We start from the raw sequence: 15331 nt of genomic DNA, 5'->3' as shown, positions 1-15331 counted from the left end.
AACATTTCCCAGCAACTTAGCAAGTATAGTAGCTCTTACTAACTGCTTTGGGGCTCATCTACATTTGGATATAAGTAATTTTACAAGATTCCTCTCAGATGTAGCAGTACACATCCACGCTTCTATGTACCACGTTCACAATCTCTTTTCACAATCTCTCCATATATGGAACTAGAATACCGCCCTTTGGGTAGAGCATGGAACTAGAATACCGCCCTTTGGGTGGAGCACGACACACCCCCTCAATGGTGCACTTTGCAAAATTATACTGCCAACTATAATCTCCCTGAAACTAGTTTTTAAAAGTAGGCAAGTATGCTTAATACATCTGCCCCGATTTATGCCCAGCTTGTATGGACAGCGATGATCGCCATCATCACTGGGGGGAAAGTCGCTCCGTACATACACACTGAGCGGCTTTCCCCCTGTCCGGTGCTGTAACCGGGGGGGGCGGACAGCTTTCCATAGCGTAGTGCTATGGAAAGCCATCCTCAAAGCCGCTCATCTGCTTTCCCGGCGATGATGAGAAAACGGAGCAGCTTTCACGTGAAGTCGCCCAGTGTGTATGGGTCTTTAGATGGAATGCATTCCTGCCCTAGATGAGACCATATTTTTCTACTTTTCCATAGTAACTGCAAAATATTTCCTATTTTCTGTTAGTTAAAGTGGGCGTCTTTCATGATGCTATTGTTGAAGTACATCTTGGGGGAATCATAGTGTAGATGAGACATACAGTTAAACTGAAGATATAACATTGGGAATACAGTCCCGCTTCCTAGAGGGTTTGTTCAAACTTTAATTAAGCACTAAAACATTGTCATATCCAAGCCACTGTATGTATGTAATAAATAAATCAATCAATCAGACGCAATGGAGAAGTGCAGCGCCACTAATGATGCCCACTAGGGTCTAGAGATCTAAATGATAAACACTCTTTAGTACTGTATGGGCTTCAGTGATGATAAATCACTAAAACAAGTCTATAGAAAAGGTGGATAGGGGTGTGACTGACCTTCTGTGTCATATCAATTTAAGACCAATTTTGATCATTCCAATTGTAAAGCGCAATGAAATATGCTGCGCTATATAAGAAATAATAAATAAATAATACATAAAAATATAAATCTAATTATCGAAACGTTTTTGAATAAAATAAATGTTTTGACATTAATAAATAACAAAAATGTTCATGTTAAATTAAGCACGAATAAACTGTCATTTTTTTATTTAAAAAAAATTATTTATTTAAAGTTTTTTTTTTTTTTTTTTGATGGTTTGGTACTTGTATCCTAGTACGGCGCCCACTAAGAAATCGCATCGCGTACCGTCTGCGATGCGATGCACAGGAGCGCTTATACAATGAAAAATCGCATAGTATCGCATGGCACCAAATGTGATGCGATGCGATATTTCATTGTACAAGCACCCATGCCATGAGATGTAATGGGTGCTTACAATGAGATGTGATGCTATGTCATGTGTGCATAGTATGTGATGGGTGCTTACAATTGTAAGCACCTACACCATCGTTTAGCGTCAACCCTAGTATCAATGCCACCCCGAAGCGTGGTGAGCGCAGTGGAATGCGTCCTCCGACCTTTTCATACCCCCACTATCCACGTCGGCATGGAGTTGATTTAAGATAGTGTGGCGAGCGCACACGGAATTACATGTAAAGTAATCCGTGTCCCCGTTGCGGGGCTCGCTGCGCTCGCCACACTATCTAAAATCAGCACCACACCGACGTGGATAGTGGGGGTATAAAGAGGTCGGAGGACGCGTTCCGCAGCCCTTCGCGGGGTTCGCTGCGCTTGCCACGCTTCAGGGTGGCGTGGATAGTGGGGGGGTTTTGTGATCCTGGCTGTCGGCCACAGCACATCATCCAGATAAAGGGACACGATCCACAGCAGCTAAAATGGGTCCTGTAGGCTGTGGTTATGTCGTCTTGGCACCTCTGGAGTTTTGACTGACCGGAGGGCGTGAAATCACATCGCATCGCACGGTAAAAAAGTACCATGCGATGTGATGCGATTTCACTACGTTTGCGTACGTAAGAAATCTGGGCGCCGTGCTAGGAAACAAGTACCAATGTTTTTAATTATAATAATTGGGCTTATATAGATTATAGATTTTCCTTTTTAAAAATTCAGGTTTTTCCAATGTATTAAGTCTTTAATTGAAAATTGACAGCTGTAATAGAACACCTTCCCCTACGGCAGATCCCTGAAAAAAAAAGTATTTCTAGGTAAACTACATATATTATGTTGGCGGTGCCTTGATTGCCGGTTCAGCCCTGACTAATCAGTATATTAAGCAGTGGTTGGTCACTGCAGGCTACTGATTGCTGGCATAATATGTTCAACGCATTAAATTTTAATCAAGGGATATAAAGCCCTTAGGAACACAAAATATGCATCAAACGTGAAATTAAGATAAATCTAAACACAGCATATATTATGTCAATTATATTAAATTATGTAAATGATATCAATTGCTTTGATCTCTGTATGTGTAAGAAAATGCACCACATTATCCTAAGTAGAAATGAAGTAAAACTGCTATTTTTATTTAGCACATTTTAAGTCCCGTTCACTTTTGAAGTGAATTATTGACTTTTCTTAAGTCCTCCACCTACTCAAGTATCCGTAGCCTGTGCCCACCTGTGCCAGTAGGACATACAGGATACTTTGTGGTAAGAGTGCTCTGAACTCCGGTCTGCACAATTATCATGACTCTGGGGCAGATGTATTAATCCTGGCGAAGAGATAAACTTGAGATAAAGTGGAGATAAATTGGAAGGAGATAAGGCACCAGCCAATCAGCTGTGTTTCAAATATGACAGTTGGAAGTTGATTGGCTCATGCGTTATCTCTTTCCAATTTATCTCCACTTTATCTCAAGTTTATCTCTTCACAAAGCTTAATACATCTGCCCCTCTAAATCCTATAAGTAGAGGTGAGTGCAGGCACGCTCCCTTCCAGCTGTTGGAAACAAAGGCTCGTTATACTGCTCTTTGGGTACTTATGGGTTTGTAAGACCATTTCAGAAATGATCATCGCTTTCTGCTGCTGATGTAGGAGATGGTAGAAAGGAACTAGAAACTCACTGTTGGAAACAAATCTGTCTAATGTCACCATGTTTACAGATGTTGCACAGAAAGGTCAGTTCTTCATATGCTCTGGAATTCAGTAATTGTTTCAGTGGCTACAGTAGTTGCTAAGGAGACCTTTCTGTAATGATATGTCAAATAGCAACAGGTGTATGAGCCTTTAACAGATCATATCTGGTAGGAGTTGTATTTAACAGAGTTGAATAATTAATCGGGCGTTGGAATCCATTACATTTTGTTAGATAATATTATTTTTGAATAGTGCACCACTTAGAAGGGACATTAATGGATTTCACCCCTTCTTGTAGCACTCATTAGTATAATGTGATAAACTATTGTCCCATATATTTATTATTATTTATTAACAGTTTCTTATATAGCGCATGCATATTATGCCAAACCAAAGCCAAAACCTTCCTATAAGGGGGCATTAACACTTCCAAGGTATGAAGGTTGCGTCAGAAGCCCCACATTTAGTGCAAACGCTGGTATCTGAGGAACCCATCAAAAACCTATGGTGGGGGGGAAGATACACAGTGTGTTTGATGTTCTAGAACAGGCCTTTCAAAACTTCGGCTCTCCGGCTGTTGTGAATCTACACACCCCAGCATGCATTGCCACAGTTTTAGCCATTTCTAATAGCAAAACTGTGTCAAGGCATGCTGGGACTTCTAGTTTCACAACAGCAGGTTGGCCAGGCCTGTTCTAGATGAGGACTGAGTGGCATTTGTCTGTGGTGCTAATAAGGCACAGATATGAAGAGAGATTGACTATGCTGAACCAATCAGCATGGCTCACTCGTGCCAGTCTTCTCATGCCGCATGGCATAATGAGGATAGGTGAGGGAACACATCTCTGTAGGCTGTTTAGAACATCACTAACTATACAGTGCATTCTTATTATTTTAAAATTAATTTGTAGTGATCACCTGTAAGATGTCTCTTTTCTGCTAGTAGCAGTGAGTAAGGTTACAGGGAACCTTTACTATGAGCTTCTTGTAGTATGTGGAAAGATTTACAGACGTCAGGGTACACTGGTCCCCTGCATGGGTGTGAATCAGCCTGTGCCCTCTACAGTTTATTCTTTCGAATACTTGGAAAATGTAATGCAGCAGAATATGGTTGAGCTGGACAGGCCAAGCTGTCCGCTTGGTGGCTGCCCATGCAGCTGTGTGATTGGAGAAGCCTATTCCTGGAACTATAAATGAGCAGGCAATGTTTGTGCCGTGCCAGCTTTAGGAAGAGCGCATTTCTACCAGGCTTTGAAGTATTAGCACATTTGTCTTGTATGCCTAGTCTCACAGGAGTCTCCCAGCCACGTATATATCTGGCAGAATTACAGTCTTTGTAGAAATAGAACTTATTACTGTGAAACATAGAATTTGACTGCAGATAAGAACCACTTGGCCCATCTAGTCTGCCCCTTTTTTTACACATGTTACCTCAAATTATATTTAATTCTTATTTTTTTGTAAGGATATCAATATGCGTATCCCAAGCATGTTTAAATTGTACTACTGTATTTGCCTCTACCACCTCTGATGGGAGGCTATTCCACTTATCTACTACTCTTTCTGTGAAGTATTTCTTCCTCACATTTCCCCTGAATCTTCCTCCCTCTAGTTTCAGTGCATGTCCTCGTGTTCTGTTGCTCCTCTTCCTGTGAAGAATGTCTCCCACCTGTACCTTGTTAAAACCCTTGATATATTTGAGTTAATTTATTATTATTATTATTATTATTATTATTATTATTATTATTATTATTATTATGTTTCTATCAGGTCCACCCTTTCCCTTCTCTGCTATAAAATATACATATTAAGATCTTTTAGTCTTTCCTGGTACGTTTTGTGATGTAGGCCATGCACCATTTTAGTTGCTCTTCTTTGTACAGTCTCTAATGTATTTATATCCTTCTGGAGATATGGCCTCCAGAACTGAACACAATACTCTAGGTGAGGTCGTACCAATGACCTATACAGTGGCATTATTACTTCTTTCTACTGCTGATACCTCTCCCTATGCAACCAAGCATCTGACTTGCATTCTTCATTACTTTGTTACATTGCCTACCTGCCTTTTAAGTCCCTTGAAATAGTGACCCCTAGATCCCTCTCTTCCTCAGTAGTTTCCATTATAGTGCCATTTATACTATATTTAGTCTTTGGATTTTTGAGACCCAAGTGCATGATTTAGCTTTTTGTGACATTAAACTGTAGTTGTCATACTCTTGACTATTCCTCTAATCCAATGGTTCCCAACCCTGGTCCTCAAGAATCCCCAGCAGTGCACATTTTCCAGGTCACCCAGCAGGTGCACTCATTATTCAGACACATTTTAAAAGATCCACAGGTGGAGCTAAAGGAGCCCATAGACGCTCCGTTTTCACCGGCTCCATTTTGTACTATTCGATGCTCGCTCCCGCGCATCACATAGTACGGTACAAAAAGTATGTGCTGCACATACTTTTTGTACTAGGTACACATCGGATCGGATCGCAGTGCATGCACAAGGCATGCGATCCGATACGATGTGTACTTTAAAAGTACAAAACGGACCGTGTATGGGGGGCTTTATTATGTCACGTGTGATTCTGTGTGGATTCCTGGGAAACGTGCACTGTTGGGGGTACTTGAGGACCAGAGGCGGAACTACCATTGGTGCAGCAGGTGCATTGCACCGGGGCCCCTGAGGACTAAGGGGCCCACTACTGCCTAGACCAGCAGCTTATACCTGTCACCCACTGTTCTGGGGCCCAAATTGTACTTTTGCACCTAGGCCCACCACTCACAAGTTCCGCCACTGTTGAGGACCAGGGTTGGGCACCGCTGCTCTAATCTACCTAGATCATCAATCATTTGTTCCCCCCCCCCCCCCCCCCCCTGGTGTGTCTACCCTGTTGCATACCTTTTTGTGTCATCTGCAAAAAGGCACATTTTACCCTGAATTCCATTTGCAATATCACCAATAAAGATATTAAAAAGCATTGGTCCAAGTGCAGATTCCTGGGGTACTCCACTTGTAACCTTTCCCTCCTTTAGGCTCCCATACACTACCCATCAGATCAGATCTGGATGTCGGAACGGTCTGCACATAAGATAAATCTTATGTGCAGCCGACAAGGAGCAGGTCCGGGGGACCGGAGAGCAGGGTCCGGTCCGTGGGAGCTGCAGAAGGGGTAGTGAGCTAGCAGCAGGAGAGGTGGCGGGGACCGGGGTACAGTCCAGCTGCAGGAGAGGTAGTGGGCGGTACTGGGCGGGTAGGGTGGCCGATGATTGGCTGAGCTCTTGGTATTGTACTTTTTGGAGGAGGTGAACATAGTACATATGTAGGTGGAAGATGAGCCGGGCAGCAGCATTGAGAACAGTTTGGAGTAGAGAGAGGTGTTTGTCAGGGAGGCAACAAAGGAGAAGATTACATTAGACCAATCTGGAGTTGACTAGTAAGTGGATGAGGATCTTTGTAGCATCCAGGGTGAGAGAGTATTTTTGAGGTGGAAACGACAGGACTGTGAATATTTGATGAATTCTTATATAACGATATGTGCTGATGTGTTACTACTTCCATAGAGCCTAATTCATGTTTGTTAAGGTGGCCAAACACTACTGAGATGTCTCCCTTGTGCTGCCCGGGACCTTCCCTGGCGGCAGGATCGCATGCGGTCCTTTCACATGTTATGTATTGCATGCAACCCCATTCCTCACTGCTGGGGGGGCTGAGTCAGACCACCGGATCCTATCGATGCGCACTGGGGCCGCGCATCACATCGGATGTCAAACACTTCCGATGTGGGCTAATTTTGCCTGATTTATCGGCATCAAATGAAATCTGCTCAAATCGCAGTAGTTCCTTAAGGAATTGCAGGGGAGACGCTGTATGTTATTAAATGCAAGTGTAGCAGAAGGTGTCTGTAAGAGGTAGACGCCTCTTCATGTATTTGCAAGATCTGACTGATATATCTGAGGACGCAGCCTCCGATCACCATCCGATGTTTATGGCTATCGGGCACCCTGTGTAAGATGAAGCTTACTTAGACTGGCTGTCTAATCCGGAAGCCTGGGTCCAGTAAATATGGTGGGCCTGCCTCCTATCCCTATAGATTGTAAGCTTGCGAGCAAGGCCCTCCTAACTCCTATGTTGGTCTGTTATTACACAGTTTGTTTTATCACTGTTGTTTCCAATTGTAGAGCGCAACAGAATATGCTGTGCTATATAAGAAACTGCAAATACAACATTAAGAGTAGGGAGTGAGGTGTTCTCTTGCCTTAATTTTAGAGTTACTGCACCCAGGCCAAGAAGAGGTATGGGTCAACAAGAGGAAGGTCTTGCATTGGGTCGACACACATAAAGGTCGACATTGGGATTAGGCCAACACATGCATTAGGTGGACATGGGTCGGACCACATATGCCCAGCATCCCATGCCTAATGTATGCTTTTAATTGAATATCACGTCTCATATGTTTTTTTAACCATTTTTTGTCTGCTTGTAATATGAAATAAAAATTGTTGACCCCCATTATATGGGCCTATTAGAACATTTTTTAATGGGAATGTGCCAGAATAAGTGCATATTCTTCTTTATTCTCTGATCACGCCCTAGTGGATGGTAGGGCATGAAATACCGCCTGTCTGGTCAAAAATAAAAACTTGAAAAACCCATGTTGACTTTCTGACTGTCGACCTGGCCCATGTTGACCTAATGCGTGTGTCGACCTAACCCCATGTTGATGTTCAGGTGTGTCGACCTTCCTTCTGTCGACCTAGTGATTGTATCCCCCAAGATGTTATAGATGGGGAAAAAGAAGCCTTCCTTATATAGAATGTGTGTAAGGATGCGTACACACTGGCTGATTTATTGATGGGACAGCGTTGTTCACAGATGTTGTCGGCTGTGCAACACATTGTGCTGTGTGTACGGGCACTGGTGATTGGCAGCTTAATGAATGGGCACATGGGCCCGCCCAGTTGTGATTTCCAGTGTGTACCCAGCATAAAGCACAAGGGAATATGCTGCGCTATACAAGAAACTGTAAATAAATAAATAAGTGTCGGTCAGGCACGAAAGGGTTAATTGGGGCTTTCCACATTCATATACTTTTAATTTGTTTTATACGTACTGACCCTTTGTGGTTTCTTCTGTCACTCTTGAATATAACCGTGCTCTAAATGTTTGAAACAATTAAATCCACATCCATTGTTCTGTGTTTCCAAGAACAACAAAATTACTATATCAATTATATGGAAGCCTTGGGGGGAAGAAACCAGAACAGAGCTGTAAAATAAATAAAGTTGCTAGAACCTGATCATTGTACTGTGTTACTCTTTTTTGGCCCTTCGGTTTGTCTTGTTGTAGCAGGACTATGCTTGTATTGAATATCCTTGCTGTTATATAGTGTATGTAAATGTGTACTATTATGTTCCTGCCCTACTGTATAAAGAAAAGTTGTTCTGGAGGTACATATGATTCCTAAGTATCCCCATAGGAAAAGTCTGGGAACGTTTAGATCAGGTGGACGTCTTACAAATGATAAGATATTCTGGTGTACGTCATCTCCAAGGCTGGTTTTTCCATGATGGATTCCCCAATGGTGAAATGACTACATTTTCCTTGGCGGGGGACTTTTGTGTAACTACTGTACTATCTGGATCAATGTATTTGAAGTTTTTTTTTCAACTTTGTTTAGTTCACTGTAGACACAGGCGTACTTGGGGACATTATGTGGTCCACCCATTCCTCACCTGCGACCCCAGATTCCGAGTGAGTGTATGCAGAAACCAAATCTGCTCTGACAGTGCCAGAGATAATAGGCATCATTGCGGTGATGTAAGCCAGAGGCGTCTTTTGTTACGGCTGAGCAGTCACAGTGTATGCAGGTGTTGGCTGTCACAATACGTGTAGATACGGTCTTGCAGCTCCTATAGCAGCTTACTAGGGAGAGCCTCCAACCCACTAGGTAAGAGTAGGAGAATTGAGTTTTGAAGCAAAGATAAAAGGACTATCCTTATATCGCCTGCACACATGCTGATATTAAGGCATTTTCTAAGCAACTTTGCTTAGTTTGGCAAAGCCAATCAGAAAATGCCCCTACATCGGTGTGTGGGGGCTATAGTGACAGCAATGGTCAGTGACCATCAATCTCGCTGGTCGCTAGTGGTCGGCATCGGAGAACACTGGCACTGTCAGCTCACTCACATTTTGTTCCTCACTGTTGCAGGATGTGGTTCTTATACTCTTTTTTTCTCTTTTTATTACTTTTTTTTTTTTTTTTGCACACTACAACCAAGTATACCGTAATACATTGGACAAAGTAGAGCAGAATGTTCTTTTCTGCAAGGTCTTGTGTATGCGAGGTTCCACTGCTGGTGCTGTATAAATCTGGAACCATGCTAGATCATGGGTCACATACGATGGAGGGTTGAATAGGGGAAAACGCTGAGTTAATCCTCTTGACGCCACATAGCGACAGCCAAGATCATACATTTGATTCAACACAATCCGTGCAAAACTGTCAAGTTGGGAAATGTAGATTAGACCTGTCCAAACAGTGTACTTCTAGTCTTATAGTGGGATATATGCTTAAACCCAACCCAGTCCCTACAACTAACATTAATAAAGGAATCATTGAACTCACGAGCTTACAGGTCCTGCATCACATTTTACATCCATGAGCTTAACTTTGCAGCATAGTGTTTAAAAGAAGAGAAATCTAGTTCTAGCTAGCAGCGGGTGAATTTACATCTGAGCTGTCCAGAAATAAACACACGGACGTAAAGCAGAAGCACACACTAATGGATGTGACACTTGGAGTAAACCATCCACTTACCGTATATAGTCTGTTGGTGAACTTTATCAGAACATGACTAATCTTTTTTTTTTTTTGCCCGATAGTTTTCTCCAAGCACATAGCCCTACATTCCTGCTGTTAATCAGCAGCCATGGCGAGTGACAAAAGTTACAGCGCTAATTGCTAAATAGATAAAAGCACAGCATAGACAAAGGGCTATTTGGAGGTCTCTATAAAAGCCAAGACCAAATACTCTACATTTCCTGATTAGTCTTCTTTGTGGTGAAAGATGAACAATGGCCGAGCTTTTTATAGACATTCTGATTGGCCCTGTTGCACTCTTCCGCATAAATGGTTATTCACAAATTAGATTTATTTATTCCTCAACTAAATGAAAATGACTATGAAAAAAATGGATCAGGAATGCGATTAGAACTTTTCTAATAAACTGCAAATAGATGCAGTCTGGGTCACATTATAGGGGTATGGGTTAGTGTTCATTCCAGCACCCTGCTCCTTGTAAAATAGTTGTAGTTCCTCCTTCCTACCTGGGGTGTCGCTGTCTGCTGTGGTACTTCAAGAACTGTCTGGTTTGTATTTCAATGTTGAGATACAGGGGATTATTCTGGTTCATTCCTTCTGCCAAATTCCATCTTAGATGGACAAAACCATGTGAACTGCAGGTGGGGGTAAATGTTACTTGTGCAGAGAGAGTTAGATTTGGGTGGGGTTTTACTTCAAAGTGAGATCGATATTGCAGTGTAATAATAAAGCAGTCAGTATTTTCCCTGCACAGAAACAAAATAAATCACCAAAATCTAATTTCTCTGCACATTTTACATATGCCCCCCTGCAGTGCACATGGTTTTGTCCATCTAAGAAGGATTTTGTCAGAGTGAACTAGAATAAGGCCCTGTGTGAGAAAGATATATAGTTTCAATCTCTGTCAGTTGATGGCAGTTTCGGAGGGGTGCCGGACAGGGTCCCAACAGTCGGCATTCATCAGAAGAGAGTGACACCCCAGGCAGGAAGGAGGAACTGCAAGGATTTTTTAAGGAGCAGGGTGCTAGAATGTTTACTATGGGTATTTGTCTCCAATCTAGTCCCAACTTAGTTATATTCCTAGCACCAGGAAAGCCATATACAGTGACAGTTGTATAGACCAAAAGCTTTGCTCACCAGTGTGTTCCTCTCCAGTATAGAAGTAGAGTAAGTACTTTCCTTGGTCCTCATTTTATTTAGTTTCCAGAATGTCCGCTACACTCCACAAACAACATTGTTAGATCCAATTGTGTATCTGTCTGCGTATGTGTGTTTATAGGACAGACGATATGATGTCAGAAGGGGGGGGGGGGATACAAAATGTCAGGTCACGCACACATTATTTGCAACATTACACTCAGACACACCACTCCTTTTTCTGAGAAACCATAAGCAGCTGCAAATGTCACAATTTGTTAAATTCTAACTATTTCTTGTTTTGTTCTTTGTTTTTTTTCCACGCATATGAATTGGTCCTTATATTATTGGCTGGGATTTGCAGTTCACCAGGTTTCTCTGCGATTCTCCGCTAGAGGTAAGACTTTATATTTCAGCTCTATAAATATAATCATTTACATTCGTGTCTGCAGTCAGATTCTTTCCTCCTGGATCACTTTGTACTTTCAAACTATAAATATTTTTCTTATACTGAATCTAAATTCCTGTCTGCACACCATTCTCTGCATATTCCTGCGTACGGATCTCTGCTGAATCTATATACTATATCAACCCCATATGTCATTTCTGGATAAATCAGAATGACATATCGGGTATATTTTTCATTGTGTATGACCAATAAGTTGGTGCTTGCGTCCCATGCAACATCTGCTGACTGAATATATGTAAATTACAGCTGCTAACTGATTCCTCCGGGGCTATCCTATTAGCCCAAATGCCAGCGCGTTCTTCCCCCGATACCGGCAGGGATTATGTGTTGTATGCCTAAAGTATCCCCAGAAATCATCCCAGATAAGCTGTCCTTCAGAGCTGTGTTACATATGTCGCAAGGAACTTATCCCAGATCACATGTGTTATTGCCTACAAAAGGTCATTTTTCATCCAGGAAAAAAATGGCCTAAAAGTCCAAAAACCGGGTTAATAGGACTCCCCCCTCCCTCCTAAGAATTTGACATTTGAACTAAAACGTCACTGTGTAAGCCAAGTGCAGGTGACCCACGTGCAGGGAAGGGATGTTTGTCGCACCTGCAGTAACACGACTTCCGCCTGTCACTTCCGTCTGTGGGAAACCTCCGTTGTCACATATCAAAGCCGTCCAGCTGCGATCCTTCTCCCTCCCCCTGGAGCAGATAACAACAAGCCCGACTGAGCGCTTCAGGCTTGCAGCAGAGCACACATACCGCACAGCCCCGCCGTCCAAACAGGACTTGATCCACGCGGTGGACCCTCACGCAGGGACACTAACAATCTGCACTGTCGGGTTGAGCCGTTGATGAGCCCGGCTCCCCGTTTCTTGCCGCCTACAATTTCAAGCGGAGGGTGAGATATAATATCCATTGATATTGGATTGCACATGTTTGCTGACAACAGAAACAATGTGGCAATGCATGTTGGAACATGTAGTTTCACAACATCTGGAGGGCCACAGGTTGAAGACCCATGCTCTACGCCCTTCACTGGCTACCTGTAAAATGGCGAATCTTTTCAAGATTGGCTTACTCACTTTCAAGGCCCTACATGACCATGGCCCAAGGTACCTGCAGCAGCTTCTGATTCCTTACTGTCCTACTCGATTACTGCGATGCACTGAAGAAGGTCTACTAACAGTACCCAGAATCCATGTGAATTCATCTGGGGGTCGAGCTTTCAACTTTGTTGCTCCAACTCTATGGACCTCTCTTCCTCGATCAGTGCGAGATGCCCCCACAGTAGAATCCTTTAAAAATAGACTTTTTCAGCTCAAAAGTCACCCAGAGTGTACAGCCCAGCGATGAGTACTGATACGCGATCCCACATCATGGGTATTACCAGCAGAGGAGCAATGGGGTGGATGACTTTCCATAGCGTCCAGCCATGGAAAGTCGTCCACCTCCTGTGAAAATCGTTGGCCAGGGGGGAAATCGATACATGTGTATGCACTGAGCAATATTCAGGCCAGCAATTTCCATACATGCTGTCTAGATCGCTTAGTAATTGGTGATGCACGGTCCCACGCGCCTCCATCGCCAGCTCAGCTCTTTAGCCCATACAGTCAAAATCTAGATAGGCCACCTGCATATGCATAAAGAACACTGTGGGGCAGATTTATTAAGCTTGGAGAAGAGATAAACTGGAGATAAAGCACCAGCCAATCATCTCCCAACTGTCTTTTTCAAACACAGCTGATTGGCTGATGCTTTATCTCCTTTTACCTTTTCTCCACTTTATCTCCAGTTTGTCTCTTCTCCAAGCTTAATAAATCTGCCCCACAGTGGTTAGCACAGATCACTCAGCACACATCGCTATGTGTATATGGGTGATCTAGCTAACCGGAAAGCTCAAGGGAAATCACCTACACTACATTGCTTAGCACAGATGTTAAACAGAGTCGCCCCATGTGTATGGGGCTTTACAGTGAGTGCACTAACCTTATGGGCTGACCTTATATGCGTTACAATGCAGCCTAGCCATTGACTAGGAACTGTTGAGAACGCTGAGGCATTGCTCTGTCCATTTAATCAACTTTGTGTTATCTAAATCGTTGTGTGTAAAGGCACGCTGCTTATACTGGAAAAACCTGTTTGGAAGTTTGTTACCCTTTGCACCATCCCACTTGGGACGTGTGGCCCCCATGTACAAAGCCATTTGGCATTCCTAATGTAAATGCTTAGTAATTGCAAAACCAATATTACCCAGTCTAAACATCAGTGTTCTTTAGTTTGCTAGGAAAAAAATCAACTTCATTATAACAGGAAACAGATAAGGCAGTTCTGGTTCATTAACAGTTGGTAAGGAAATCGTTTAAATGTCTCAGCCTCATTGCCTCCACAGGATGGACCTTATGTCAAAACATGTGCAAATCGTTTCTGGTGACCCGCTGTGACTTATTGCACATGGCTGGATGGTATCTGGGGTCTAGCCGTCATTCCGTGTCTTTCATGCTGGATATTCTTCCCATTTCCCTGCAAGACATTGCTCCTTCTTTAATAAATATAGGATGGCCTACACCCTACTCCTCGCCATTATATAGATAATTGTTCCCATTAATTAAATCCAGCTGATCTAGGGGTCTGTTATTTTCCAGTCGTGTTTTATTATTGTTCTGTTATTGTTTTGTTCCAAATTGTAAAGTACAATGGAATATGCTGGCGCTTTATAGTGGTAATGAATGTTTTATAAATTTAAATACACGTAATGTTACAGGCTGTATTTGGAGAATGACCGTACCTGATTGGTTGGTAGTTTATCTCTCTCCATTTACATTTTTTTTAAGGCTAATGCCTCGTACACACGGTTCGATGTGGTCTATTTTTCTATTCGATCTTGCTTATATAAGTAAAATCAAAAGGAAATCGAGCTCATTCAATTTCGATTCGATCTCGATTTGATCCTGGTGCACGGCCCTGCGACATTGAAATTGGATAGAAAAATAGATCTGTACTATATAGTCCAAATCAAATGCGCTTGCCTTGCCGTGATGGGTCAGTATATTACTATGGCGCAAGTGGATTCTGCCGGCCGAATGAAAGTAGCATGACACCCGCCTCACTTTAAGGCATTGAGATCTCATCCTAGCCCACAGAGTAGTAAGCACGTTCGAGCAAAAGAGGTGCAAATTAGAATGAGTGTCCTTCTACAATAGAATTCCAGGGAATCATGAGCGATGGGGGCTAATTACTGTTGCCGTGGCGTTTAAACACCAGCAACGGCAGCCTGATTCGGCCCCCCTTAGATTAGCTGAATCACTCCCTTGTTCGCTCAAAACTTTTCATGAACACTTTTGAATGGGATGCGGCAGGTGTTGTGCGGGTTTGGCATCAATTGAATTGCTCCCTAAGGGTCATGCTGCTACTTCTTTCTGCTGCGTATCTAACTTAACACTTATTGATAAGTTGCCACAAATACATTTATCTTGAATGCAGAAGCCATACTGATTTAGCTATATACATAGGCCTCAATGCTACAGAAAAATGGCTCCTTTTAATTTATTTTTTAATTTAACTCCGTAAAAGTTACACATTGTAAGCAAGTTGGAAGTAAATTTGTATACTGTAAACTAAGTTCTGAACCAATTTGCTACCAAATAAGCCACAAGCAGGCACTGATATAGACCGATGTCTGCATACAAAGGGCGGTATTCAATGAGAATACATGCGAGGTGCAGCGAATCCTTTTTAGGATTCGCTGCACATTCGCCACGTTCCGGAGCCGGCGGGCTCCGGTATTCAACGTGTCAGG

The 15331-nt window shown here is 42.7% G+C and overlaps 1 protein-coding gene across 3 annotated transcripts in view; it reads left to right on the top strand.

The window, feature by feature from the left end:
- Positions 1 to 15331, top strand: part of ATE1 (arginyltransferase 1) — a 75502-nt gene that overhangs the window by 39914 nt on the left and 20257 nt on the right. For all 3 annotated transcript variants that reach the window (XM_083149180.1, XM_083149178.1, XM_083149179.1), the window contains exon 8: positions 11439 to 11471. In XM_083149180.1, coding sequence (XP_083005306.1) covers positions 11439 to 11471 — 33 coding nt within the window. The remainder of the gene's footprint in view (positions 1 to 11438; positions 11472 to 15331) is intronic.

This window comes from Crinia signifera, chromosome 6 (assembly GCF_055691185.1).
Source record: "Crinia signifera chromosome 6, ASM5569118v1, whole genome shotgun sequence".
Taxonomy (NCBI): Eukaryota; Metazoa; Chordata; class Amphibia; order Anura; family Myobatrachidae; genus Crinia; species Crinia signifera.
Note: the sequence above shows the minus strand (reverse complement) of the source record. Positions and strands in the feature narration are given on the sequence as shown.